The following is a 27,708-nucleotide window of genomic DNA, read 5'->3' as shown; positions in this document are numbered from 1 at the left end:
GATTATAACCCTTCAGCGTAAAGGTGTTAAGTATGAATGGATTGAGGAATGTAATAAAGCATTCTCTGAACTCAAAAGACTACTGACCAGTGCACCAATCTTAAGAGTCCCTGATATGGACAAAGATTTTACGGTATGTACTGATGCATCCAAACAAGGGCTAGGTGCAGTATTGATGCAGGATAGAGGAGTAATAGCATATGCCTCCAGAAAATTAAAACCTCATGAAGAACTCTATGCTACTCACGATTTAGAGTTAGCCGTTGTAATACTAGCTCTAAAGATTTGGAGACACTATCTAGTAAGGCGAAGTTTTATGCTTAAAAGCGATCATCAAAGTCTACAACATTTGTTCATCCAAAAAGACTTAAATGCTAGACAAAGACAATGGAGTGAATTCCTAAGTGAATATGACTTTGGAATATCATATATTAAGGGAAAAGAAAATGTAGTAGCAGATGCTTTAAGCAGAAGACCACGGATATTCTCTTTCATACCTATCAAAGTAGACTTAAGGCAACAAGTACCAGAATATCTCATAAAAGATAGTTGGTATTTAAAGGTGAGATCTAGTCTTGAAGATAAAAAGCCAAAAGAATCTAAGTTTGAAAGATATGAACTAGAAGATGATGGAATCTTACGATTCCAGGGAAGGATGTATATTCCTGATAATAAGGATCTTCGAGACACTATCCTTAAGGAAGCCCACAGAGCAGTGTATTGTGCACATCCTGGAATAAGGAAAATGTGTGCGGATACCAAGAAACTCTTTTTCTAATTGGGCATGAAACGTGATATCATTCAATTTGTTGCAAAATGTTTGGAATGTCAACAAGTAAAAGCAGATCATTGTCATCCAGCGGGTCTCTTACAACCTCACGACATTCCTATGACCAAATGGGAGATCATTTCTATGGATTTCATCACTGGACTACCTCTTACTTCTCAAAGACACAATGCCATTCTGGTAGTAGTGGATAAATTAACGAAAAGCGCACATTTCATTCCCGTAAGAGATACTTACGAAGTTGCTGACGTAGCTCGAGTATTCATAAATGAAATTATCAGATTTCATGGAGTACCTAAGAAGATTATATCCGATAGAGATTCACGATTCACTTCAAGATTCTGGACTTGCATGCAGTCAGCCTTAGGAACTCAACTAAATTTGAGCACGGCTTATCATCCTGAAACCGATGGGCAAATAGAAATGGTAAATCAAGTACTTGAAGATATGTTGAGAATGTATGTTATGGATCAGCAATCACACTGGGAAAAGTACATATCCTTAGTTGAATTCGCATACAATAATAGTTACCACAGTTCGATTGGAATGCCTCCATTTGAAGCATTATGCGGCAGACCTTGCAGAACACCGTTAAGTTGGGACAGGTTAGAAGATTGAGTGATAATAGGACCAGAATTAATCCAAGAAATGGAAGAGCAGGTAAGACAAATTAAACAACGGTTAAAGGAAGCACATGATAGACAAAAGAGTTATGTTGATGCTCACAGAACTGATAGGAAGTATGAAATAGGGGATCAGGTTTTCATCCGCATCAAACCAAATAAGAGTACTATTTGATTCGGAAAAGGGACAAAGTTGTCACCCCCATTTATTGGACCATTTAAAGTCATGGAAAGAGTTGGAGTCGTCGCCTATCGTCTTGCGCTGCCACCTCACTTGCATAAAATTCATAATGTATTTCATGTATCTGTATTAAGACATTATATAGTTGATCAATCTCATAACCTTCAATGGAAGGAACTGCAGGTTTCGGACGAAGGAATCCTGTCGGTCGAACCATTACGTATACTGGAACGTAGAGTTTGACAACTCAGAAATCGTCTAGTAGACCAAGTTAAGGTCCAGTGGGACAAGTATAGCCCTGGATCAGCTACTTGGGAAGATACAGAGAACATATGTCAAAAATACCCTAATCTGTGTCAATTTTGAAGAACTTTAAACTATGTTTTGTATATATTTACTTTACTGTAAATCAGAGGCTCAAAACCATTTTGAATGATCATATATAAACATGAATTTTTATTACATAATATCTGTTTAAATTCCACTGGTACATGGATACCAAGACGGAATATGTTATTGATTTTACTAAATTATAGTTGTCATAGTAAAGTTTAAAATATTTAAGTGGTTTTGCTTCTGATGGGAATTAAGATATTATAACTCTGTTTTATTTATACGTATCAATATGATTGATGAGATAGAAATCAAAGAATAATTACATTTTAATATGAAAGTCAATGACATGAATAGAATATGGCAAAGTATGTTATATTGTAGTTGACATGTGTGAATTATACATAAGCTATTTGTTTTTTAATATGTTAATGCACATTTTATAAATGCATGGACTACTGTTTATGATTGCAGATAATATCCGTTACCAAAATGACCATGTGATGACAAAACCTTGGAACAATTAAGGCTCAAAGAGATTCTATGATAGGGTATTAACCCTAATTCTATTGAGAGGGGTGGAGGTGTTGCCCACCGTTTATCCTCCAAACCCTGGAGTCATGGGAGGACTGTGCGAGTCACGCTCCCCTAAACGTGTGATGATGACTGCCATATGCCTACTGGAAATCAAGTCGGTATAGCCGACACTGTCATCCTTAGAGTTTATGAATGGTTAGGTCAATATAACTGACACCATGGCATACTCCAGTAGAGGACGAATAGGATGGGAGCAGAAAAGATTAGGAAGGATAGGATGATTTTGTAATAGCTGGGGAACCTAATGAAATAAAACATGATCATTAAAGTCATAAACCCATAGTATTCAAACCACCAAAATTTGTAGTGCTCTTACATTAAGTAAGAATTTAACCTCAATACATAATCCTAACAAAAAAAAAAAGTATTAATCACTATCATGAATATTCATATAAGATAAAACTCTAACTTCGGGACGAAGTTTTCTAAAGGGGGGTGTATGTAACGAGCTATTTATAGAAATAATATCAAATAAATTTTAATAAATAAATTATATTAATCAAATTAATAAAATAATAAAAATATAAGTCTAACCTTTATATCAAAATAAAATCAGAAAAAGGAAAGTTAATTAAAAATCATTATATTTTTAAAAGGAGAATACATAACACAACATGGGAAGGGTGTCGTGTGGAAATAAAGCGATGGGTGCTGGAGAAAGGACAGCCATCGCTAAGAATCAATTTATAAACCAAAAGGAAGAATTTGAGGGGGGAAAGAGAAAGAACGGAAGAACTGAAGGAGGAAGAGGATAAAAACTGAAATTATCCACCGGAAGGAAGAGCGCGGATTGTTCTAAGGTTCTGGGCACAGGGGAACAATCTGCTTCGACTCAGAAGCTTACTGGACTGAGTAGCCAGGTTCTGCTCAATTTGGCTGGGTTGATTCGGTCTTTTGGTAACCGTAGCAGAGCTGCTGGAGACATCAGCAACCGCAAGTGTACAGGTAAGTACCTTCATTAATTTTGTTAGTTAATTCTGCAAAAAAAAAAAAAAAATTCAAGAAATTAGTTACAGGTTCATGAATCTGCTTTAATGGCCCTTACAATTTTACTCATACATGTGGGCTATTTGAGGCTATTTTTCATGTTTATTCATCGTAGAGGCCATGTTTCAACATTAGTGTGATCACTTATCCACTTTGTATCATGGATTTAGTACTTTGTTAGGGCCTTTATCCTAATTGAGGATTAAATCACTTGGTTACAAGGTTGCACAAAACGGGGAAACGGGTACGAGTTTCCGAAATGGGCACGGGTATGAAACGCGACCTCCCCAAATTTTGGAAACGGGGAAACGTGAATATATATATATATATATATATATATATATATATATATATATATATATATATATATATTAAAAATATTTAAATATATATATGTGCAATCATAAAGCATACATGATACATTATAATTTATTACATTTAAACATTATGATTAAATTTACATCACATTTACTCATGAATGATCACATAATGAAAATAAAAATATCGGAATATCCAAAAGCAACCTTTATTATATATCCAAATCTCAAAATCAGCCTTTATTTATATTAATATATGAGGTTGCAAGTACAATAAAGACTATAAGGCTGCAAGAACTATAGAGACAAAAGACTAATCCTCATCATCATAATCCTCATCAAAAATAGAAGCAGAACAATGCTCAACAGTGGATGGTGGTGTTGAAGAAGATGATGGGCCAATTCCACTTCCAGGCTCAACCTCAATATTCAGGGCAGCAAGAGAGAGATCCAAATCAGGGCTTTCTGCATCCACATCCCATTCTTTAGAAGGACCACTGCTGTATTCTGGACCCCTACGAGATGCAAGGCGAAGGTTGGAGTGCACATAAACAAGATCCTCTGTCTTCTGTGAGCCCAACCTATTGCGCTTCACAGAATGAATAAAACCATAAGTGCTCCAATTCCTTTCTGTTGATGAAGAGCTTGCCACTTGTGAAAGAATACGAATGGCAAGGTTTTGCAAATGTACACCATTTGCTCCATGACAAATCCACCACCTAACTGGATTCATGGTGCTTCTCTCCTCCAAAGCTGATATATCTGCATAATCATCTATTCCTGCAGCAAAACTGGCAAATTCTTCCTTTACTTCCCTGTGTAGATGAGAATGAAACATTCTCATAAGGGCTTTTTTCACCCCATTAGCCACCTCTTTATCCTTATGGGGTGCCTCCTCTTCCCATTTCTTTGAGCAATAAGCTCCTCATCATAAAATTTGGGGTTCAAAGCATGTGCTAAAGTGTGCAATGGAGTGTTGAAATTGTTCCACTTATCAACAATGATTTTCTTGACTAAACCAGCAAAATGATCATCAACAAACAAAAGTTGTGGAGACTCTTGCGAAATGATTTCCATAGTTTTCTCAACCATGGAATCCATGCCATCATATACCTCTCCTAAGAAAGGTTGGTCAGTGTCAGCACTCCGAAGAAGCTCAAATGCAGGGGTTGTGAACTTTAGCAAGAAATCTACTTTGCTCCACCAATCCTCATCAAGGCACAATCTACGCACCATATATCCCCACTCTGAATCTGCTTGTCTCCACTCAATCCAAAGTTGACTCACCACCATAGAAACTAATGCATGCTTAGCCTCAACAAGGCGACGCAACATCAGGAATTTTGAGGCATATCTTCTCTCGGCAACTTTTAACAACTCCAATTGGAGTACTCTCGAAATATGGCCTGAGATTGGTGGTGGTTGGTGATGAATTTGACAATCTCCCTTGCTTCCCCTGTGAGTTCCTTTATCCAGGAAACTTTTTTGTCGATCTCCTCTAAGATCAGATTCAGATTATGGACAATGCATGGCGTCCAAAAGATGTGGTCATACCTCCCCTCAATAATTAAACCTGCAACTTTGCAAACTAGTGCATTATCCGTGATAACTTGCACCACCTTATTAGGCCCTATTTATTCAATAGCTTTTATAATAACATCAGCAATGAACTGTGCATCTTTTACCTCTCCTGAGCAGTCTTCCACCTTGATAAACATTGCTCCTTTGGGGGAAGTGGCAATGATATTTATCAATGGTCTGCGCCTTGTATCTGTCCATCCATCTGAGACTATGGTAACCCCAGAGCTACTCCAAGAAGAACGAATTGGTGATAAAATATCCTCCACAAGCTCCTTCTCATTTTTGAGAAGTTGAGTTCTGACTTTCTCATAGTTGGGCCCCTTGTACCCTTAAGGAGCTTTGTTAATTGCCCTTATCATATCTTGCCAGTAAGGAGAGCGAACAACATTGAATGGGATACCACATGCATAAATGCACCTAGCCACTCTGGAATCAATTTCTTCTCTTGCTTGCACATTCACCAATTTAGCAATTCTGCTATCCTGAACTGAAGGGGATGCCCCTCTGGTATTTTTGGGTGCTGGTTGTTCATGTTGTTGAGTGGCACTGGCTCTCCTCTTTCTTGCTTCAACTACAATCCTTGGCTCAATGTTAGATGGAGCTTGAGGAGTAGCTTGGGTAAGCTCATCATGCCTTCTCTTAATAACATCCGCCTCATCTTGCTCTCTTTGATATGCCCTCCTTGCCAATGGATCTGCTGTTTTTGTGCAACCCATAACCCCCTGTCCTCCTCCATGCAAAAGATGTGCCTTCACTCTTGGGTAGGAGCCCTTGTACGAATTATTGCAAAGATTACATCGCCATTCCCATGAGCCACCACCTGCACATTTTTGAAGCTTCGTTACATGCCTCTAAAGAGGATAATATTCAGCCCTTGGGTTGGCCCTAGGGCTTGAACTTGCAGCTGCACTTTGGTTGGAAGCCATTGCTGCAAAAATAAATTAAAAAAACAAATCTGTAAATAAAAAACGTTTTTCATATTTTTGGCAACATAAACCCTCGAAAAATTAAAGAAATAGTAGGAAAAAACTAAGAAAATGAATGTTGCTTACCCAAATTAATTTTCTGTAGCTAAAGCTACCCAAAATGCTAGAAAAGACAAAAGAAATATGGTTGTAGCTGAGTCAAAAAGCCAAGAATGTCGTAGCCGGAAACTCTGCACTCCAAATCTGCTGCTGAAATCTCTTTCTCTTGCTGCTGAAATCTCTTGCTCTTGCTGCTGAAATCTACTTTGCTCACTGTTGAAAACACCCTAGCTAAAACCACTGCTCTCTTCCTCTCTTCTTCTTTGCTAAAATCGCTAATCTCCAAGAGAAATGACTTGCTAAATTGTGTGATGAGAGAATGAGACAAAGGTCACTTTTATAACTTGAGAGAGGCATCTAGAAGCAACTAGAAGGCATTTTAATAACCCAATTAAAAATTAGAAAACAAAATAATTAAAAAAAAAGTCAACTTGCATGGGGAAACGCTGTCGTACAGCCCAAAAACGTGTTTTCAGTCGCACTGACCAGTTTCCTCCTCGAGAAACGTGCCAATACGGTCGGGAATGCGTTTCTAAGCCGTACCGTATGCGTTTCTGCGTTTCCGTACGGAAACGCCTCCTCTGCCCATGTTTCCTGCAACTTAGCTTGGTTACCCTCATATATGATTTAGCTCTTGGATGAATTGTCACAACTTGGATCATTCATCTCTTGATTAGTACTCTTCTCCCTTACGCACTATGGAGGCCTAGTTGAGTGATTTTCTGTTGGCTGGAACTATGATGTGATGTGATCTCTATTCATGGATGCTCATGGTGAATCTTGGATGATGAATGGTGATCTAAGTTGGTTTATTTTCTTTATCTTGGTATTGTGCTTCATGGGATGTGTGTTCAAGTATTGTGTTGGTTTATTTAGTATTTGCTTCATTGTCCCTTGTTAAGATAAACCCTTCTTCCAATTATTTGAGGATTAGAGACAGCTTTTTCTTTCCCTTAATCATCTGAAAATTTGAGAAACTAGATTTAAAACCCTTGGTTAAGTTAGTCTATTTGTCCTAATTTGTTTGGATTTAGTATCACTCCACAAAAACCCTAGAATTGTTTGACTCCTATACTCCATATGCGTATATGTGCTGGATTGAGAAGGAACTAGTCTACCTCTCTTGTGGCACTATCATAAAATGCAAAACTCATTTTTCTTGTTTCATGGTAACTTAGAGTTTATTTAGAGTAAAATCTTATATCTTCAGAATTAAATGACTCATTGATTGTTGTCCCAGGATTAAACATTGTTGAAAAGTGCATTACAGAAGCAAAAGTGAAGTTTTACATGCAATTTACAGCCTTTTTCTAGGGATGACATCAAGGAATTTATTGTTATTATATGCCTTTGTAGCTGTCAAAAGTTGCTGAAAAGTCATCCCTAGTTCACTTTTTAATTTAGGCTTCATTTTACATTGCTTATTTACAATTTTGACACCTAAATTTGTTGCTGTTATAAACTATTGTATTGCTGCAATTGTTGATTTAAAACCCTAATTTATAGCAGCCTTGAGTATTTACTATTTTCTTGATTTTGTGTCTTTGGAAAACCTATTTGAGCCTCTTAAGGCCAACCATAGCCTTTAGATTTATCCATAGCTCCCTCGAACCCAAATATGGAATTTACTTCATCCACCTCAAACTCTAATTTACCTAGTGGATGTATATCGTAGGATCCTTAGGAAGCACTTAACTTAAGAACCTTGGGTTGCTTTATCCCTAAGCCCTACCAAGAAAGCCTACCTTGTGTTGGATTGTATCCATCACTAAAGAGAGGGCAGTGACTGCTGAGGTGACAATGCCAACACTCCCGAGTGTTGCACATTGTCTAGGTCACCAAGTGAGACTTTGCACTAGGTGCTAGATTTTGCTGTAACACATCCAATCTCTATGCATGTATAGAGGTCAGACAATAAGCCATCTCTCAATTTCAAAAAGTTCTCCTAAGCAAATTTTTCATTTCCAACTGTGTTGAATTTCAAACTTGTGTAAATTTCTTCAATTCTGTGAACAAGGAAACTAGTTTATTTTAAGATAAAATTTTGAAAATGAAAATGTTCGAAAGAGAACCCCAGCCGATAAAAAATTAAGTTCCTCATCTTGTTCTCCAATCCAAAATGATATAATATAGAAAATCATTCATTCATTGCAAATCCAAACATCAGAAACTTTGAGGATACAGGAAATGTGTACCTACAAGATCTCCAGCCCAAATCCCTGCTTCATCACCACCTGTTCCTGCCCGCACTGGTATCCCAAAACATGCACGTTGAAATTGTCATTTAGTCATCTCCACATTCAGATATTCTGATACAAAAAGAGTTGATAATTTTCATGCTATGGTAGATAATGTATTAATTTCCTGATTCCAGAAAAATTAGAGATCAATCTGCTCAGCAATCGAATGTGTTTACAATTCTGCAGAGCACATTTACCAAGGGCAAAGTGAGATCACATATACTGTCTTGGTTTGCAGATATGTAAGGTCGAGTGTATGAAAATTAATATATCCTTAAACAAGGCTAACTGAAAGAAATGATAGATAAGTTGGCCCTAATCCTATCCCTGTGGACTAGCTCAAGTGGTTAAGAGCTGTGATTAGCGAGCAGGAGTTCTTGGGGTCAAGCCCATGGGCTGGCTTCCTCCACCTATGTGGGCCTCATTCAATGTACCTGCCAGGTCAGTGTATAATAGTCCATGTGGCCTGCTTTACACTAGGTACCATCCTCAGAATGAGGGGAAGTGCCCAGGTGTTTCCTGGGATGTGTTTCCAAAGTAAAGAAAAATGCTGGCTATAATAGTAAATACCACGTATTGAAGTCAATTACTAATAACATAAAACAAACAGATCCACAGTTTTAAATTTTGTGCAGGTACCTAAGTTGATAAAATGGAAAATTGTAAAACATGGGTAGCAAGTGACTGTATATACTATAAACCATATCACCAAGGAAAGGAAACACCTAAAAAAATTAGCATTTCTATAAAATGAGGCACAACACCTCTAGTTAAAACTTAAGACAAATGTAAGATCTCCTCCAGTTCCCTCTGCTGCTTTGTCCAAGCTTTTCTATTTCCTCAGAATCCACCTGGGACTATGTATCCCAATGGACTTATAGGGGTTTATCCTTTTTCCCTGCCTGTTGTGAACTAATGTCCTAATGGTTCCTTGTTTAAGAAATTCTATTATGGAAGCTATGGATCAGTCGTTAATGTTGATTTTGGGTAGCATCGGATGTGCTCTAGCTCCAAAATTTTGTGGAGGGGCTAGAATACATGAGATCTCCAAGACCCAGAAATCGTTTGGAGAAATTCCACCTGGATGAGGAGTTATTAAAATAATTAATATTTTTAATGGGTTCCTAAGTCTAAACATAGGAAAATAAAAATATTAATGGGTATTAATAAAGATAAGGGTGAGAAGCTTCTAAGAGACGAGGATCAAGTCTGTTTTAATCTTAGCCGTTGATTAGAGACTTAATCTCAGTCGTTAATTCATCAACAAGAAAAGTATAAGAGAAGACTTGAGGATCATTTGGAAACACACCAGCAGATACTCAATATCCCAAGGAAAATCGATTCTCAAAGAGAAGGAGATCGATTTCAGAGAGAGAGTTGCAGGGTGGAGGAAGAGGAGGGCATCAGCGATAGTCAGTGAATGAGGAGGAGGTGACGCAGGGGTATTGAGAGACAGCACAAAGGGAAGACGCAGGCTGACGCAAAGTGACATAGAACCATGCAAAGTGACGCAGAAACTGCCCAGGACCTTGTCTCAAGTGTTTTCTCTCAGTAATGTCTCAGTTTCTCTGTAAAATCATTCCTTGTAAAGCGATTATTGTTGAAGATTAATAAAACCCTCATCTTTTGCACCGGTTTTCCCACATTGGGTTTTTCTGGGGACAATTGTCCAAAACCAACTGTGTTGATGTGATTGGTTCTTGTGCTTGTTATTTTCTCTATGTAATTATGTGATAACTGCAACAGAATTTACTTTAATGTTTGTTGAAGGGATTTCGTAAATAACTTATTGTGAGAAATAAGTAGGTGAAATAAATCAGTTACTGCAATAGAATTTCGAGTTAGAAATTTTCACATGGTATCAGAGTAGAGATCTGGCAACAGGAGAGAAGAATCGGCTATGGGTCAGGAGCATGATGTAGAGGCATCAACTCAAAGGGACTCACGCAGATTTCCAGAAGAAAGCATGAGGGACATGGATCATGATTATTCTATGTTAGCTTCCAGATTGGAAGAAGAAGTCGCTTGCCTAGCAAGCTCTGCCTCCTCTAAGGTTTGGTATATAGATAGTGGAGCTTCCTCGCATATGACAAGAATTTGAGAGTGTTTTTCAAATTATCAAGAATAAAAGATGAATTTTCAGATCACCATGGGAAATAAGGCAAAGTGTACCCTCGTAGCAAGAGGTACTATAGTCTTTCAAACCGAAGCAGGAGAGCGGCTTCGAACAACCAATGTGCTGCATGTGCCAGGATTGGGGATGAACTTACTCTCCAAATCTCAACTTCAAAACAATGGCTATCACGTTTTCTTCATTAAGGAAAAAGTATATGTCAAACACCCGAGTTGGAAAAGGAAGGCCCATATTGGAATCAGAAGTAACAGGCTGTATAGATTACAGCTAGAATCTCCAATGGCACTGATAGGCAACAATGGAGATAAGGATTTGAATGAACTATGGCACAAGAAGATGGGACACTTACACCATGGAGCTCTGAGAATTCTCAGGAAAACAGTATCAGGAGTTCCAGAATTAAGTACCAAACGAGATGATGTATGCAAAGGGTGCGTTCTAGGCAAGTACGCCAAAGCAGCGTTTTCTAGAAGTAACAATAGAGCTCAGAGTGTTCTAGGATTGATACACTCAAACATCTGCGAAGTTCGAACCTATGTCCACAAAAGCTCTTAGTGGTGCCAAATACTTTGTCGCCTTCATCGATGACCATTCCAGGAAGACTTGGATGTACTTTCCGAAAACCAAGGATAAGGTTTTTGGTCGATTCAAAGAGTTCAAGGCTCTAGTAGAGAATCTCACAGGAAAGAAGATAAAAGTGTTGTGCTCAAACAATGGTGGAGAGTACGTTGACAAGGACTTCACCGATTTTTGTGATCGGGAAGCCATCAGAAGAGAGTGGATAGCTCCCTACAATCCGGAGCAGAATGGAGTAGCAGAAAAGAAAAACAAGACTATTGTGGAAGCAGCTAGGGCAATGTTGTATGATCGGGATATGCCCAAATTCCTGTGGGCAGAAGCATGCAGCACGGCAGTTTATGTCCAGAACAGGACTCTCACAGGACATTGGGCAAAATCACTCTGGATAAGGGTCTTCATCAGGAAGACACCTGAAGTCAGTCATTTCAGGATATTTGGAAGTTTGGAGTATTGCCGTATACCCAAAGAAAAGAGAAAGAAATTAGATCAAACTATTGAGAAAGGATATCTTGTGGGATATAGTGAGAATGCTAAGGCATATAGAATTTATCTTCCAGGGAGTAAGAAGGTAGTAGTTCGGTGGGATGTAAAGTTCATGGAGCACAGAGCTTTCAGGAAATCCTGAAAAATGCCTTCTGAGGTGTAGTCAAAAGATGATCCATTGGTCCAACCACTTCGACCAGCAGAAACTAGTACCAACAATTCTCCTAAATGGAAAGCTTCAGAACAGGACGAATCTCAAGAAGAGGAAGAGCTGATAGATGTACCCACTACTAGTGGAAGAACGAGCCGGTAAATCCGACAGATTCTACGAGATGAAGAGGACTTCATTGGTGCACCCGGGAATGATAAAAGGGAGTGAAGACAGCTAGACAGATACCAAGCCCTAGTAGCTCAGGTTGGGGAACCCTCTAGTTTTCAGGAGGTCGTTCAGCATCAAGTATGGGTAAGATGTTATGGTGGAGGAATATAGTTCTATAATGGTCGATGTCTAGGAAGTGGTGCCTAGACCTCAGCACAGGTCAGTGGTAGGTTCGAGATGCATCTACAAAGTCAAATATGCTGCAAACGGCAGTGTGGAGAAATACAAAGCCAGGTTTGTGGCTAAGGGGTATGCTCAGAAGGAAGGGATAGTGTTAATTTTAGGCATGTTCTATGCTTAGAGCAAATTTACTTCAATTTTCCATATTAGGTCAATATCAATTCCAGATTAGCAATCACAATTAGCATAATAGTAACATGCAGATAGAACATAAACATAAACAACAAAAGACAAACCAAGACAAGAGGACACAAGATGTGGCACCAGCCAGGGACAAACCCCAATGTGGGGAAACCCTTGATCAATTCTTCTTATATTATTCAATAGTTTAGCACAGAGAGAGATAGTACAAATACATTTGAGGACAACACTTTGACTGGCTCAAATAAAATATCTTCACCATGAATATGACACAATGGAGTTATACTCCTGGCACCAAGGACTGCAACTCGGAATGCTGATAAACCAGCCCTCAATCTTCAACAGATCTGCAGCATGTTGAGCTTCTAGAATAAGGTTCTTCAAGGTGAGACCCTTACACCACCATGTTGCTCCTTGCTGGTTGAATGAACCTCAATGCAGTCCTAATATCCTTATGTTGTTGTCTATGGCCTGCGGCCTAGCTCAACAAAACTGGGCCTGAATAAGGCCCAAAGTACCGTCTCCTAACAGTCCTGAAATCTGCCCAGATTTGACTTGCAATTGTTCTCCATTAACAATAGCTTTGCCTTCCACAAGACCATCCTTCACTTGTCATCACCGGTTATGGCACCATGGTAAGTTGTAGCCTGTACCAGCCCTCAAGCATGCACCCAAACAAGCTACTAACATTGCGGCTAGGTCCTTCTTCTTTGCTGATGTTCTATGTAGGAGTATAGCGCTAACACCAGCCCCTATACTCACCCAACAACTCACAAATTAGGGCTCTAACTCCTTGTGCAATCCGCTATCCCAAACAGCCTTGATAGAACTCGTTGTCACCTAAATCAGCATATATCCTGCACACTGTAATACAAGGTTCAGCCTTTTGATTAGTACCTCACAAACTGCAGTTAGGAGGGCTATGTATACGGGCCTTTTGTGACAGCAATAAGGAACCTGCGTATGTATCTTCATGACAGCAGATTAGGGCACAAAGGGACTGCATATAAGGGCAGTTGATTAGGCCTCTAGTAAGGCCTGTGTTTAGGGCATAATGGCACTTCTAAGACAGCAGATGTGTCTCCTCCTTTAGGACAGCGTTTAGGTCATCATTAGGGCTTCCTGAAACAGTGATCTTGGACAGTGTTAAAGCCTCTCCTTGCTGCATTATAGAAGCCTCTTTTAGGACAGCGCAGGAGCTTCTCTTTACTGTGATAAGACTCCTCCATGACTGCGGCTAGGGCTTGCTTCATTGACTGCGTTTTAGACTTCTCTTTGACAGCATCTAGGGCTTCCATTGACAGCTATAGAAACCCTCTCCTTGCTGCTAGAAGAGCCTCCTCTTGACTGCATATAACCCTGCGTAGAGCCTTCTCCTTTTGACTGTGTCTAGGGCTAGGGCATCTCCTCTAGGGCAGCTCCCTTAGTCTCCTTTCCTCCTGCGTCTAGGGCTTCTCCCTCTTGATCTCTCTAGCCACCAAAACCCAAAACAAGTGGAGAGAGATCTTAGGAGAAGTGTGTGTCAAAATGACTTGAAGACCTCTTCTATTTATAATAAAGCGTTGAGGATAAGTGGGGGTAATTTGGTTGCTGGCCGACCTTGACAGATTGTCACATAACACAAATAAATTCATATCTCCATGAATACATGTCTAAATCGGATGATCTTTAGATCAATCCTACACCTCTCCACGAGAGGAATCCAAGAAAAATATCAGCTGCCATAAATAAGAAGACCCACATTGAGTTTGGCCCTAGTTGCCAATTTTAACAAATAGACTACGAAGAAACTTTCACCCCAGTAGCCAGGTATACTTCTATTAGAACCGTGATATCCCTTGCAGCACAGATGGGGTGGGAGATTCACCAGATGGATGTCAAGACGACATTCTTGAATGGGGTGATAAAAGAAGAAGTATACATTGAACAGCCAGAGGGTTTTGAGACACATGAGAAGAAATCTCATGTATGCAGATTAAAGAAAGCCTTGTATGGGCTTAAACAAGCACCTAGAGCATGGTACGGTCGAATTGATGGCTACTTGCAGAAGATGGGGTTCGTCAAGAGTGACGGAGATCCTAATCTCTATTATCTTGTCGTAGAGAATGAGTCTCTAATCTTGGTGTTATATGTGGATGATCTTTTCTTAACATGATCATTCAGGCTCATCAAAGACTGCAAGAAGAACCTAGCCACAAAATTCGACATGAAGGATTTGGGACAGATGCATTATTTCCTAGGGTTGGAAGTTTGGCAGCAGAAGGGTGAGATCTTCCTTGGACAAGGGAGATATGCTACAGAGATCTTGAAGAGATTCAGGATGCAGAACTGTAGACGTATGGCTACTCCAATGATCACCAACTAGAAGAAGATTGATGCATCAGAAGATAAAGACATTGATCCCACCTTGTACAGGCAGCTTATAGGGTCCCTGATGTATTTGGTCAATACCAGGACAGACATTTGTTACGCTATCAACACCCTCAGCCAGTTCATGGTGGAACCCAAGAGGGCGCACTGGGCAGCAGCCAAACATGTACTCAGGTATATACAAGGAACAGTCGAGCATGGACTATTGTACACCCAAGGCAATGATATCAAGTTGACTGGGTTCACTGACGCAGATTGGGCTGGAAGTTCAGTAGATCAAAAAAGTACAATTGGGTATTGTTTCAACATTGGATCAGGAATGACCTCCTAGTGTAGTAGAAAACAGAAACCTGTGGCTCTAAGCTCAGCTGAAGCAAAATATATGGTAGCTAACATACTTTCGTGCGAAGCCATATGGCTTAGGAAATTGCTTGTGAATCTATTCAAGAGAAGGATGGAAACGACCAGGATTTTGTGTGATAATCAGAGTTGCATCAAGCTCTCTAGAATCCAATATTTCATGATTAGTCAAAGCACATTGATATCAGGTGTCACTTTGTCAGAGACTGTGTCCAGCGAGGCCCAATACAGTTGAGGTACACTCCTACAGGGGAACAAGTGGCAAAAATCCTCACCAAGGCTCTAGGAAGAACAAACTTTGTTTATTTCAGGGAGAAGATGGGCATGGTGAAGAATCCATTTCAGTAGCAAAAATGGAAAAGGATTGGGAGTTGCGGTGCAGCGGTTAGCAATGGCAGTGCTATGGGTAGCATGATGCAGCATATTCAGAGGAAGCCACAGTACAAATGTAGCAGTGACAGTTGTAGTGTCATGAGCAGCAGTACAGGTTGCAGCAGCGCAGTAGATGAGGGGCAGAGGACCAATGCCATGGATCAGTGTGCTACTTCTATTGGGAAACAATGTTAGAGCACATTCCTCGCTAAGAGGGGGTGTTGAATTTGGGTAGCATCGGATGTGCTCTAGCTCCAAAATTTTATGGAGGGGCTAGAATACATGAGATCTCCAAGACCCAGAAATTGTTTGGAGAAATTCCACCCGGATGAGGAGTTATTAAAATAATTAATATTTTTAATGGGTTCCTAAGTCTAAACTTAGGAAAATAAAAATATTAATGGGTATTAATAAAGATAAGGGTGAGAAGCTTCTAAGAGACGAGGATCAAGTCTGTTTTAATCTTAGTCGTTGATTAGAGACTTAATCTCAGTCGTTGATTCATCAACAGGAAAAGTATAAGAGAAGACTTGAGGATCATTTGGAGACACACCAGCGGATACTCAGTATCCCAAGGAAAATCGATTCTCAAAGAGAAGGAGATCGATTTCAGAGGGAGAGTTGTAGGGTGGAGGAAGAGGAGGGCATCAGCAGCAGTCAGTGACTGAGGAGGAGGTGACGCAGGGGTATTGAGAGACAGCACAGAGGGAAGACGCAGTCCAGGAGACGCAATCCTCACGCAGGCTAATGCAGAGGGATGCAGAACCACGCAAAATGACGCAGAGGTGACGCAGAAGTGGGAGAAGGGTCTCCAGGGTGTCAGAAACTGTCCAGGACCTTGTTGCAGGTGTTTTCTCTCAGTAGTGTCTCAGTTTCTCTGTAAAATCATTCCTTGTAAAGCAATTATTGCTGAAGATTAATAAAACCCTCATCTGCTGCACCGGTTTTCCCACATTGGGTTTTTCCGGGGACAATTGTCCAAAAACAACTGTGTTGATGTGATTGGTTCTTGTGCTTGTTATTTTCTCTATGTAATTATGTGATAACTGCAGTAGAATTTATTTTAATGTTTGCTGAAGGGATTTCATAAATAACTTATTGTGAGAAATAAGTAGGTGAAATAAATCAGTTACTGCAGTAGAATTTCAGGTTAGAAATTTTCAGAGTAGTGTATCTGAGCTAACAGTGTCTGATTTAAAGTTTAGAGTTAAAAGAATACAAGCTTCATAATTATTTAGAAAAGAGACTTTCTACTGTGTTCCACAAGTCACTAGTTCCTACAATGGGGCCAACGAAATAGTGACATCAAGTATGCTGATCCATGACTACCTGATGATGTGCTACTGAGCAGAATGGCTGATAAAGACTTGCAACTAAACAAATGCTTTCATACCAAAGAACATAAGTTTATATAGTCAACGTAAGTGCTTGCTCCTTGAAATTATTTTTGTTTGATATGATCTTTCCAGATCTCATGAAAAGTTAAAAGGATTCGCTGGTCATTTGTAAGAGAAAATAGAAGTGTATAATACTATAGACATAGAACATTTGGTGTATAAAATTCAGATGCATTCAAAAAAATTCCTCAGGCCCTCCAATTATTATACACCGATGAAACAAGTGCCCAAAAGGATCACTAATAGTAATTATAGTCCCAGAATTTTCTCATTAATAATAATCAGTTGGCAACCTATATACAATTTTTAAAATAGAGAATCTAAAAATGTCTTTCAACTCCAGTCGTCACTCCAAATGGAAAATTTATTTCTGGGATGTACTCCAGCAAAACCAGAGAGAATCAAACCTTCAAGTTTTCACAGTTCCAAAATTTTACTCTCTCAGGTATGCTGTCTAATCAACCTTAAAATATCAAAAAGAAGCCTTGAAGACTGAAACAGTCAATACTGGATAATATACCTTCAAGCATGATATTCCGTGAATCTAGAGGATCACTTGGAACCAATAGTGCCTGCAATGACACACAACAGTTAGTGATCGTCCAACTTGAATAGGGGAACATGCAATAGCAAAGTACATCTAAGAAGTGTAGAAGTTTTCCAAAGTATCTTAGCAATTTTTTCACTAAGAAAGAAAAAGAAATTATATTAATGCCCAGAAATGACCAAAGAACATAAATGGGAAACTCCAAAATACATCCAGCAGAATAAAAAAGAACTAGGGTAGAACGAACCCAAGGGACTGAAAAAAAATAGCTAAAAACTAAAATGCTAAAATCATGTGAACGAAATTAACATTATAAACACAGCAAGGAGGGGATAAACCTAAACTATAAGACCCAAGTACATGTACAAATTACATTCAAAAAAACATTAAGACCAACACTGGAAACCAAGACTAAAGATTGGCGCTCCCATCTCAGATGCAGGGTGCCTCAACTAGGATCCCCTAACATCTGAGGCCAATGAACCTCTAGAGGTAGAAAGGAAGTTGGTAATGTGCACTTTTTTCCCTGTACTAGGATGTGGGCAAAGGAAAATGGATGATCCTTTATGTTAGATAGAAGCAGAGCCATGATGCTTGAAATGAAGGTGAGGATATTGGGGTACTACAGTAGTAGCATCCTTGAAGGAGCATTGTCTCATTGACATGTCCTTCTATTTGTGTTGCATGACAACATCTAAAGAGCACTTAGTACCCACAACATCTTGGATGGGTGAAAAGAAGAAAGTTATCACCTTGGTAGCCCTATGGTTGGTCATAGGGGTCACCTGCAAAGCTCTACATCTAAAGCTGATAGTTTCTCACATGAAGAGGGAAACACATCTCTGATCGGGATAGTAGTAGAAAGCCTGTAGGGAGCCTCGAGAGACACTATCCAAATAGTGGTATTTGCCCCAGTTCTCATAATAGACAAGGCACTAGCAAATGATGTGCTCTTCATTCTCCACTTCTTTGAGACAAAAAATGCAATAGACCCTCTCCAGTCTCACCATGAGGAATATGGTAATCTGTCTCAACTCTCATCACAGCACTTGTGGGAGCAAACTCTCCACTGGCAAAGGGAGATCCTCATGCTGTCCAACCAAGAATGTTGGAGATAGTCAAGTCTTTGATGGTGCTATTAACAATCTGTAGGAAACGCTCACATAGAATGTCATTTGGGGCCAAGAGGTTGTGGGGGATATGTCCAAGAAATCTAGATGTATTGTCGACATGGTTACCAAAATTGCCAATAGAAGTTTCCAAATTGCCAAATCCAAATCTCTGAATCTTCAAATTTTTTCGGAACCATTTCTTGTAAATGGTAACAATTTGGAATGTGCTGGATTCATTTCCAAGAAGAGGAAACAAAACCATTGTAAGAAAAAAAAATAAAAAAAAGATCCAATAAAAATATAAGAAAAGCAAAGCTGGATAGAAAAACGAAGTGTGTATGGCAGGAAAGAGAATGAGGGAGGAGCCTACAACCATATGAAGTAATCCTGAACCCTAGAAAACCTAAAACCTATATGTCCACAACAACATTTTTCACTTTCACTTGCAAACTATGAAGTTTGAGACCTAAGGTCATCATCAGTAACAAGCATTTGAAGGCCATTAGCACAACGAGAACCAGTGTAGCAGTAGGCATCCAGAGAGCAGATTTGGCCTAACTTTCTCATTTGGTGAGTTTGGAGTGCAACATATTTCAAAACATTCTTCCAAAAACCATCCTTTCTATGATTATGATTGTAATTTATGAATCTATGATATAAATTCTCAGTCCTAATTTCAACATCTTTGATATGCAAATCTGAAATTAGAATTTAGAAATTTTGTTTATGTAGGAACCTAAATTTTTGTTGAATGCTTAATATTTTGTTATTCAAAAATCAGAAATTTTAATTTTAAGTTTTGTTTATGTATGATTCTATGAATGATGAATTCAAATCGTCAATATTAATTATAACTATATGAATGATGAAATAAAAAACAATGTAATCTGCATTGTATATGTTTTTCCAAAACCTGCTCCTATTTTCAACATATAAGTTAAATATATACCAATGTTACCAGACTCAGAATTGGCAATAAATCGGCAAGGCAAAAGAGCGAAGAGTTTTAATCGGATCGGGAACAAATCGGTGGATACAATAAATAAAGATATACACTATATTGAATTTAAAAAAAAAAAAAACAAAAAAACAAAAGCAAAAAAAAATTCATTGATATTCAATAAAGCCATGTCCAAACAATGCATAATATCAATAGATGTCCAAAAAATCATGAGGGCAATGTGTATACTTCAAGTATAAAATATATTTAGTATTGGAAAACATTTAAAAACAGGTACAAAGATTCAAACGATACGAGGAACTTCCAAGTTTTTGTCAACCAACACTACAGACCTGCTAAAATCTTACTTGGGGTTACAGTAGCATGACTTCTAAATTGGGTTAAGTTTGGATTGGTAGTGCATTATACCCATTGGTAGATCACTTATACACTCGACGACAACAAATGAATTTAAGGAATTGTTTCATTATTATAGGTCCTTGTAAAGTTCCAACATTCAGCAACGATTTGCTTTTATTCAAAACGATATAGAACTTTAACATACTACAACCAGTTTCTTTTATTCAAAATGATATTTTTAAAGGAAAAGAACGTTGCTCGACCATTGGGGAGTAGCCACAAATATGTACGTATACCAGCCAAGTCAATAGCTACTGGCATGAGCATCGGGGCAAGTAGTTCGTGTTTGGTAAGTAGACCCATAGTTCACTTAGGTGACTCTTTGGGCAGGGGAAAGGAGACGTGGCTGGACCTATGGCATAGAAAACTTGGAAAGCAGCGTAGTCTGGTAAGACGAGTGATCCAACCAATGCTAAAGTTGTTGCCTAATACATGAAGCCAGGTAACTGCCTAATATTGTATACATGAAGTCGACCAGCAAAACCCATTGCGACCTTGACAAATTAAAGAAAGGGTTCATGTTTATTGAAGTCGAAGTGCGTGTAATGAGGGAAGAACGTGACAATGGCGTCATTTGATCCACGACGTCTCTAGATAGGCGGGCGGCAAGAATAAATGAAGGCGAACCCCAACCACAGTAAGCAGCAAGAAGAAGTGAAAGCAAAACCACAAAATAAAACCCTACGGACTTTTAACCTATGAATCTGAGTGGCTCGCCGAGTCCTCTATAAATCGCCAAAATTGCGAGTCAAACTCGTGTTAACCACAAGTCAAACTCGGTCAAAATGAGTTTGACTTGCCAAGATTCAGATCGGCTCGTTTGGTTGAAAATCAGAGTCGGAATCGTGAGTACTCGCAAGTGATCGGAGATTCCTATAACACTGATATATACTTATTTAAAAATTCAATTGGGTTTATCCCGGGTGGTTGGCAGGAATGATTGGGATCCTCCTCACCTATTTTCAATTCCCACAAGTGACATGATGAACTTTGATGTAATGGATAGAATACATATATTCCTCATATGGAATATATGGACGTGTCCCTTCAAATATGACAAATCACTATATATATAAACTAATGGGCAGTTCAGATGAGTATGAGTTAAGCTCAGAAAATTCGGATAAGACAAGAAAGAAGCACAGGACAGCGAAGAGAATAAGACAGAGATATTTACAGAAATGTGAAGGAATTATTTTTTGGACTTAGAGAGACACTTGTATTGCATACCATTGTTTAAAGGCACAGTATTGAGGTTGTTCTTTATAGTGAATTATTTTTCAGGCATTGGTTGGAGATTGTTTTTACAAGTGAAGACACTTTTGCAGACCTTGTAACAGTCCTATAATTCGGACCTGTAGTGGCATTTTTTAAGACAAATTCGGCGTAGTCTGTGAATTGCAGAAAAGGACAGAGACATGTAACTCAGACCTATTGTGATTCAGACTTATGGGAAGATCCTAAGTGTTCAGACCTGTGGCAAAGGATTGTTGATCTATTAAATCCAGATGTTGTTGGGCATTTGTTTAGAGCAGAATTTGTAAACTTGAGAAATGATTTGGAGTAGCTTTCCATTGAAGGAACTGTAGGTAAACTCACTGAAGACTGGTTGAAGCACTACTAAGGTACTCCTGTAGATTTATTGAAGATCTGTTGAAAAACGCTTGAGAAGTTGACCTAGAGGAGCTGTTGAAGAAGATCTGTTGAAGCAACCCTGTTGAAGGGGTTTGTAAAAGATCTGGTGTGAAGAACTATTGAAGATTTTGGAGCAGAAATTAAAAAAACCTATTGAAGAAAATTTGAAGATCTTGGAGCAGTATAGTTGGAGCTTTATTAGAGAGCTGTCGAGTACCTTTGAGGATTCATTGAAGTCATCTTGAAGACAACTTTGAAGATCAGTTGAAGCTCCTTTTGAAGGCTTGTTGAAAAACCTAGTTGCAAAATCTTGTTTTGAGAGCAGGTTTTGTAGGCACTGTTTTGAGCTGATTTGTGGGCCTATTTGTGAACACCTTGAAGCAGTTTTGAAGAACCCTTGAAGACATGATCATTGAGCATTGTTGAAGACATCTTGAAGCAATCTTGTGTGACATTTTGAAGGCATTCTTGAAGGATTCATTAGAGTGTTTTTTGGAAGCTATTATGTGTGCAAGATTCGTGAAGACTTGGGCTAATCTTGAATCAGACATTGAAGTGGTATTGAAGGACCCCTGAAAACATTTGGATGCATTGTTGAAGACTTAATGAAGTAACATTGAAAAGGCTCATTGGGTATCATGAAGAATCTTGGAGACACCTATTATGGTTACTGAAGTTGTCATTGATGAAGTAAGTGTTGGAAAATTAGATAAGGGCAGCATTTTAATTCATATTTTCCTTGCTTGACAGTTATTTGCGGCATTTTGTTCATCTTCTTAATTATGCTTATGTTCTTATCATCAAATAAATTCCAAAACAATAAAAGATCACATGAACACAAGATATAGGCTACAAGCCAAGGCAAAACCCATCCAAGGGGAAAACCCAGAAAGAACTTCTCTTCATATAGAATCAACTTCAAAGGAGACTTCCAAGACCAAACCCTAGACCCAAGACTTCCAGCAAGAACCAAGAACAGCGAAGCAAATCTTCCTCAAAGCAAGGCTCTTCTAGCCTCTCGACTACTCTACAATACTTGGCCCTGAGATAAGCCCAAAAGCCCTAGGTTTCTTGCACGTGTGAGCTGAAATAGGCAGTTTCCATATATTTGAACCTTTTGGAGACTTCTTCCCTCCTTCGCTAGCCTTTTCCTTGCTCTTCTAAGACTTTTGCTCTCCTTTCTTATTGCAGATCGATTCCAAGATGTGAATGCTTGATGTGTGTCCAAGGAGGTCGAAGTTCCTCCTTTATATAGCCTTCCAAGTGGCTCTTTAAGCCCACTCTAGGCCGACTTTAGCTAGCTGGCTGACTTTTTCTTGGGAGCCCTCTAGACACTTCCAAATACAAAATAAATTTTCTTTTTCTTGATACAAGTGCCCACAAGGGTCTTTTACAAAGTGACAATGACTCTTGACTCATGACAAACCCTAGGAGCATTCAATGGATGCGTGACCTAATGACTTGAGCATGAAATCCATGCTTTACGAATAATTTTCTTTTGTTCTTTACATTATTCTTTTAAAAGAACTACATTATGACACGAGTCAAATAACAATTATGAAGACCAAAACTAGTTACAATCTTCAACACTAAGTACTTTGGAGATTAATTGAGGGCATTGTTGAAATCTTGAAGATATTATTAGGGCTTGTTGCAAAAGATATTGGAAGCCTTGAAGAACTGTCAAATTTACCTTAAAGAACAGAAGTAGAGGGTTGGAGCCCTAGAGGATTGGAGTCCTCAAGAAGACCAGGTTCGAGCCTAAGCCATATAAGAGGATTGGAGCCCTAGAGGATTGGAGTCCTCAAGAGGATTGGAGTCCTCAAGAAGACCAGGTTGGAGCCTAAGCCAGATAAGAGGGTTGGAACCCTAGAGGATTGGAGTCCTCAAGTAGACCAAGTTGAAGCTTGGTAGTATAGTACAAGTTGGAGCCTGGTTTGATTGAAGATTGGAGTCCTCATCATTTTTGTTAATAAAATTATTCTTTCTTTGCACACTTTTGTGTTATGATTTATCAATTGATCTTAACAGGCATAAAAATAACAATTGTAAAAGAAATATTGATTCACCCCCCCCCCCCCCCCCCGTTAGTATTTCCAACACTCCTTGCTCTTTAAGGACTTTCACCAATGGGAGGCTTCCCGTTAGATAGGTCACCTATGAGAGATATGCTATGTTTAAGGACTAAGGTGACAAATGGCTTATAGAGGATAACTCTTCTTAAGGACAAGGCTCATTAAGCAAGGTAACTCGCATCCTCCACTAAGGCCAAATTAGGGCACAATTGACCTAGGGCTTGAGAAATAGCAAGCCAAATGGATTATCCTAGTATCAATAGGCCAAGAAAAGGTTTCCCAACAATGAATACTAGCAAACAAATGGTCCAAAGAAACCTTCAACAAGCCCCCAAGTTGAAGCTTTGCACCAACTAGGATTTCCCAAGGCAAAATTTACCTAGGGCAAGAGAATTAGGCCTTCAAATCGAAAGATTGGCCACTAAAGGAAGATGATTTGAGGCAATCAACTCTTCCCTCAATGTTGAATCTCTCCACAAGCCAAAATTCTCACTCTAAGTCAATTCGCACCAAGCCCTAGTTAGAAGCTTATCCTTAAAAAGGCTGAAATAAAAAAAGAAAGTGAAATTCAAGTTTGGAATGAATTTATGTGTGATCAACAAATTGACAAGGCCAATGCCTAGCCCTTGGGATGATGGAGTCTATGGAGGTGAGGGATTGCCTAAATCTTGCTAAGAAGTAAGAAATTTTGATGCCCTAGATCAAAACCCTAGCTATTATCTTTGTGAGGGATCAAGGTCACTTGGGAGAGCTAGTTTAAAGATTCACCAAGGGGATTGCCATTCACATTTCATACATGAGTAATGCATACAATGATGATATCTAGATTATATACAATTGATCTTCAATAATAATTAACACAATAGAAAAGCCCTAGATAATCAATTCATTCCATATATTAGACATCAGATTAAAGATTTATCAAGTACAAGGCTCACTTACAAGACAAAATGCATGAACAATCCTTTATTGATCTAAGATAACATCTCCAATGCCAAGAAGTAGCTCCAATATACAAAAATGCTCCATAGAATCACATCTCCACAAGATACAAGCTAGGCTGAAATTCTCAAGGAGGCCGAAATCAAGTCACAAGTGATGATGATGAAATAGAATGATCCTCTCCTCTATTTATATGAGGACAACTATTAATTATCCTACAAAGCCCCTAAAAACAAGTTTGATGACAAAATAACCTTGGGTTACAAGCCAACCCCTAGCTTTAACATAATATGCCCTACTTAGCCCACACATGGGAGCCCCTAGCTCTCTAAGGCTGACATCATCCAAATAAGGCTCCAAATAGCATGTCCAAGTGAGATGAGGTGTCCAAGATGATGTAGAAGCATGTGAAGTTCATAATTTGTGGGTTGGCCCTCAAATCCACCGCGTTGCCTCCTATGGGGTCCTAAGATCCAGCTAGGGCACCACAAAGTGGTCTCCATAGGTCTCCAACTACTCGAAGTGGCCTCCTCTGCTCCAGTGTTGAGGGCTTCTCAGATGCAATTAGCCCTCCCCAGTCTCTCAATGTGAGACGATCCTCAATTGGGCTCTGAATCAGCGGACATCCATCAATTGGTGTCAAGGTCAGCGTAAAAGCATGTTGGGTCCAGATGTATCATCCTAAAGAATAATCAAATATGGTACAAAGTGATCCAATGTCTTAGGTGCAAGAGGTGCCCTGGGGCATATGTCATCTAATGTTGCTACCTAAAGGCCCAAGAGTCTCAACATTTCACACATTTGTGCCAATATACTCCTCTGAGGACCAAGGTACCTTGTGGAGAAGGTGCCCAAGACTTGGGTTGTTGAACCACCTAACAATCACAACAAAGATTCTAGTGAAATCAACCAGTTATTAGGGGCAAAGATCATTCACAACAAAGATTCTAGTGAAATCAACCAGTCATTAGGGGCAAAGATCATTATTACATCTAAGTGAACCAAACTTGAATGTCATGGGCTATTTAATACTTCAAATAAGGATCCCCTTCGAAAACCAAGACCCTAAACTCGCAATGGTGTTTTCTCCCTAGATGGGGGTGGCTAAAGGTCAACCCTATTAGGTGTTTCCAACCACTAAGGGGAAGTAACATTTCCCTAATCCACCCTTCATTCGATAGATGTTAGAGAATAATAATGATGATAACGGAGGGGATAAGGCTTCATGGCCAAGCGCCATGGTCAAAGGGACCAATTGATGAGGATGTCCACATTCTGAGTGTATAGATGTGAGGAAAGAGCATTCAGGGATACATGAGTTACCAACTTGGCCTTTATTTTTCCACCCCTCTTGTGCACCTTTTACTCATTATTGATTTTCTTTGTATTACTGCTCATAGCTCAAGGGTTAGAGTTTGTTTTGAATGATGTAGCAGTAGTATTACCCCTTTAGGATGAGTCAGTTTATCACTCATCGAGGTTGGGACATGCAAGGGTTCATTCTTTTGATGTGATGGAGCAACATGTGCTCAAGAACTAGACCATGGCAATATGAGTGTGGTAGAGCTCATGTTAGGCTTTTGCCCATGTGTTAATCTTTATGTTCCTAGCAATCTTTTGCATTTTGAAGTCTTTCTTGTTAATTTGGCAACTCAGTGACAAATTCCAACCATGGGACTAGATTTCTTTTTTCGAGAGGACCAATGTTGAATATTGAAGTGCTCAATTTGGATAAGGGAAAGTGTATTTTTGAATTAAAAGCCCACATGTGCATAATTGATCAGGTCGGCCCTAAAGCAAATTGGACACCCTTGGAAGGCTATAAATACAAGTCAAATGAACCTCATTTGTATATCATCATGGAGCATTCTTTTATTCTCTTCTTTGGTTTGGTTCACACAGGTCTGAGGCAAGTTCATGGAGATTGGTTGGCACAGGTCCGAAATTCCAAGGTCTGAAGCTCGCATCTCTATTTTTAGGGTTTTGGGTCTCAACCATAGGCATGTCATGGAAAAATTTTGACTACAGTCGCTGGCATGTCATTGAGAAATTTCAATCGAAACCTTTCAGCCACATGCATGAGACATCTTCCCTGCGACAGGGACCTAAAGGTTGACTTTTCAATTGACTAAAGTTTTCGCTCGTTGACCGCAGAGTTCGGCAATTGACTACAGACAGTGACAGTTGATTACAGGTTCCTGAATCAGGGCTTTTGATTATTGGCATTGTTGGGTTCATCTCATAAATGTTGTTTAGCTATTTTTGTTGGATAGGTTTATGGTTAAAGATGTGGATCATTGTAATCTCTCTTTGTTGAATCATTCAATGACAATCTAATAAGAAGATGAATTTGAAAGTGTTTTCCCCATAGTGGGTTTTTCCCTGGTCTCCAACTAATCATGGTGTCTCTATGTGTGAATGTTTTTCTTCTATTGTTCCTTCATGTTCCGCTGCATTGATGATGATATTATTCTTTCTACATAGTTGCATATGTTGTCGAACAATGATGTAAATCTAAGTAATGTTATATGGGGTGAATTTATTATGAAAATCATTCAATGCAATTATCAAAGCAAAGAACAATATAGACCTAAGAAAAATTTAACATTTCTTTTATTTTGTTGTGGCCATGATATGCTCTTTCTGTTTCTTTTAGCTGCATCAACATCTTAGGGCAAAGTTTCTAGGCCCTACCTAGGTATGTGGACATATGGGTGCCAAATCCCAAAGAGCTCATGACAAGTTGAATCCGAAGTATGAACGTGAGATATGGGCTTGTAATGTAAGATGGAAGGTGATAATTATGATATAGGGAAAGATGGAACTATGTTATCTCATTCGGGGATTCCCAAGTAGTGTCCCTCCTATACCCAAAGGGCCTTAAGGGAGGTCCCACTAGACTAGAATCAAAGGTGAACCCCCCATTTAAGGAGAGAGAACAAGATCACCCCATAATCCATACTAAATGCCC

The 27,708-nt window shown here is 39.1% G+C and overlaps 1 protein-coding gene across 2 annotated transcripts in view; it reads right to left on the bottom strand.

The window, feature by feature from the left end:
• Positions 1–27,708, bottom strand: part of LOC149200370 (peptide chain release factor APG3, chloroplastic-like) — a 388,882-nt gene that overhangs the window by 249,306 nt on the left and 111,868 nt on the right. For both annotated transcript variants that reach the window (XM_089402693.1, XM_089402692.1), the window contains exons 6-7: positions 17,587–17,638; positions 8,631–8,680 (exon numbers count right to left, since the gene is read on the bottom strand). In XM_089402693.1, the coding sequence (XP_089258819.1) occupies positions 8,631–8,680; positions 17,587–17,638 (102 nt within the window). The remainder of the gene's footprint in view (positions 1–8,630; positions 8,681–17,586; positions 17,639–27,708) is intronic.

This window comes from Pinus tabuliformis, chromosome 2_1 (genome assembly GCF_031772625.1).
Source record: "Pinus tabuliformis cultivar Carrire ecotype Pingquan chromosome 2_1, CPIR1, whole genome shotgun sequence".
Classification (NCBI taxonomy): domain Eukaryota; kingdom Viridiplantae; phylum Streptophyta; class Pinopsida; order Pinales; family Pinaceae; genus Pinus; species Pinus tabuliformis.
Note: the sequence above shows the minus strand (reverse complement) of the source record. Positions and strands in the feature narration are given on the sequence as shown.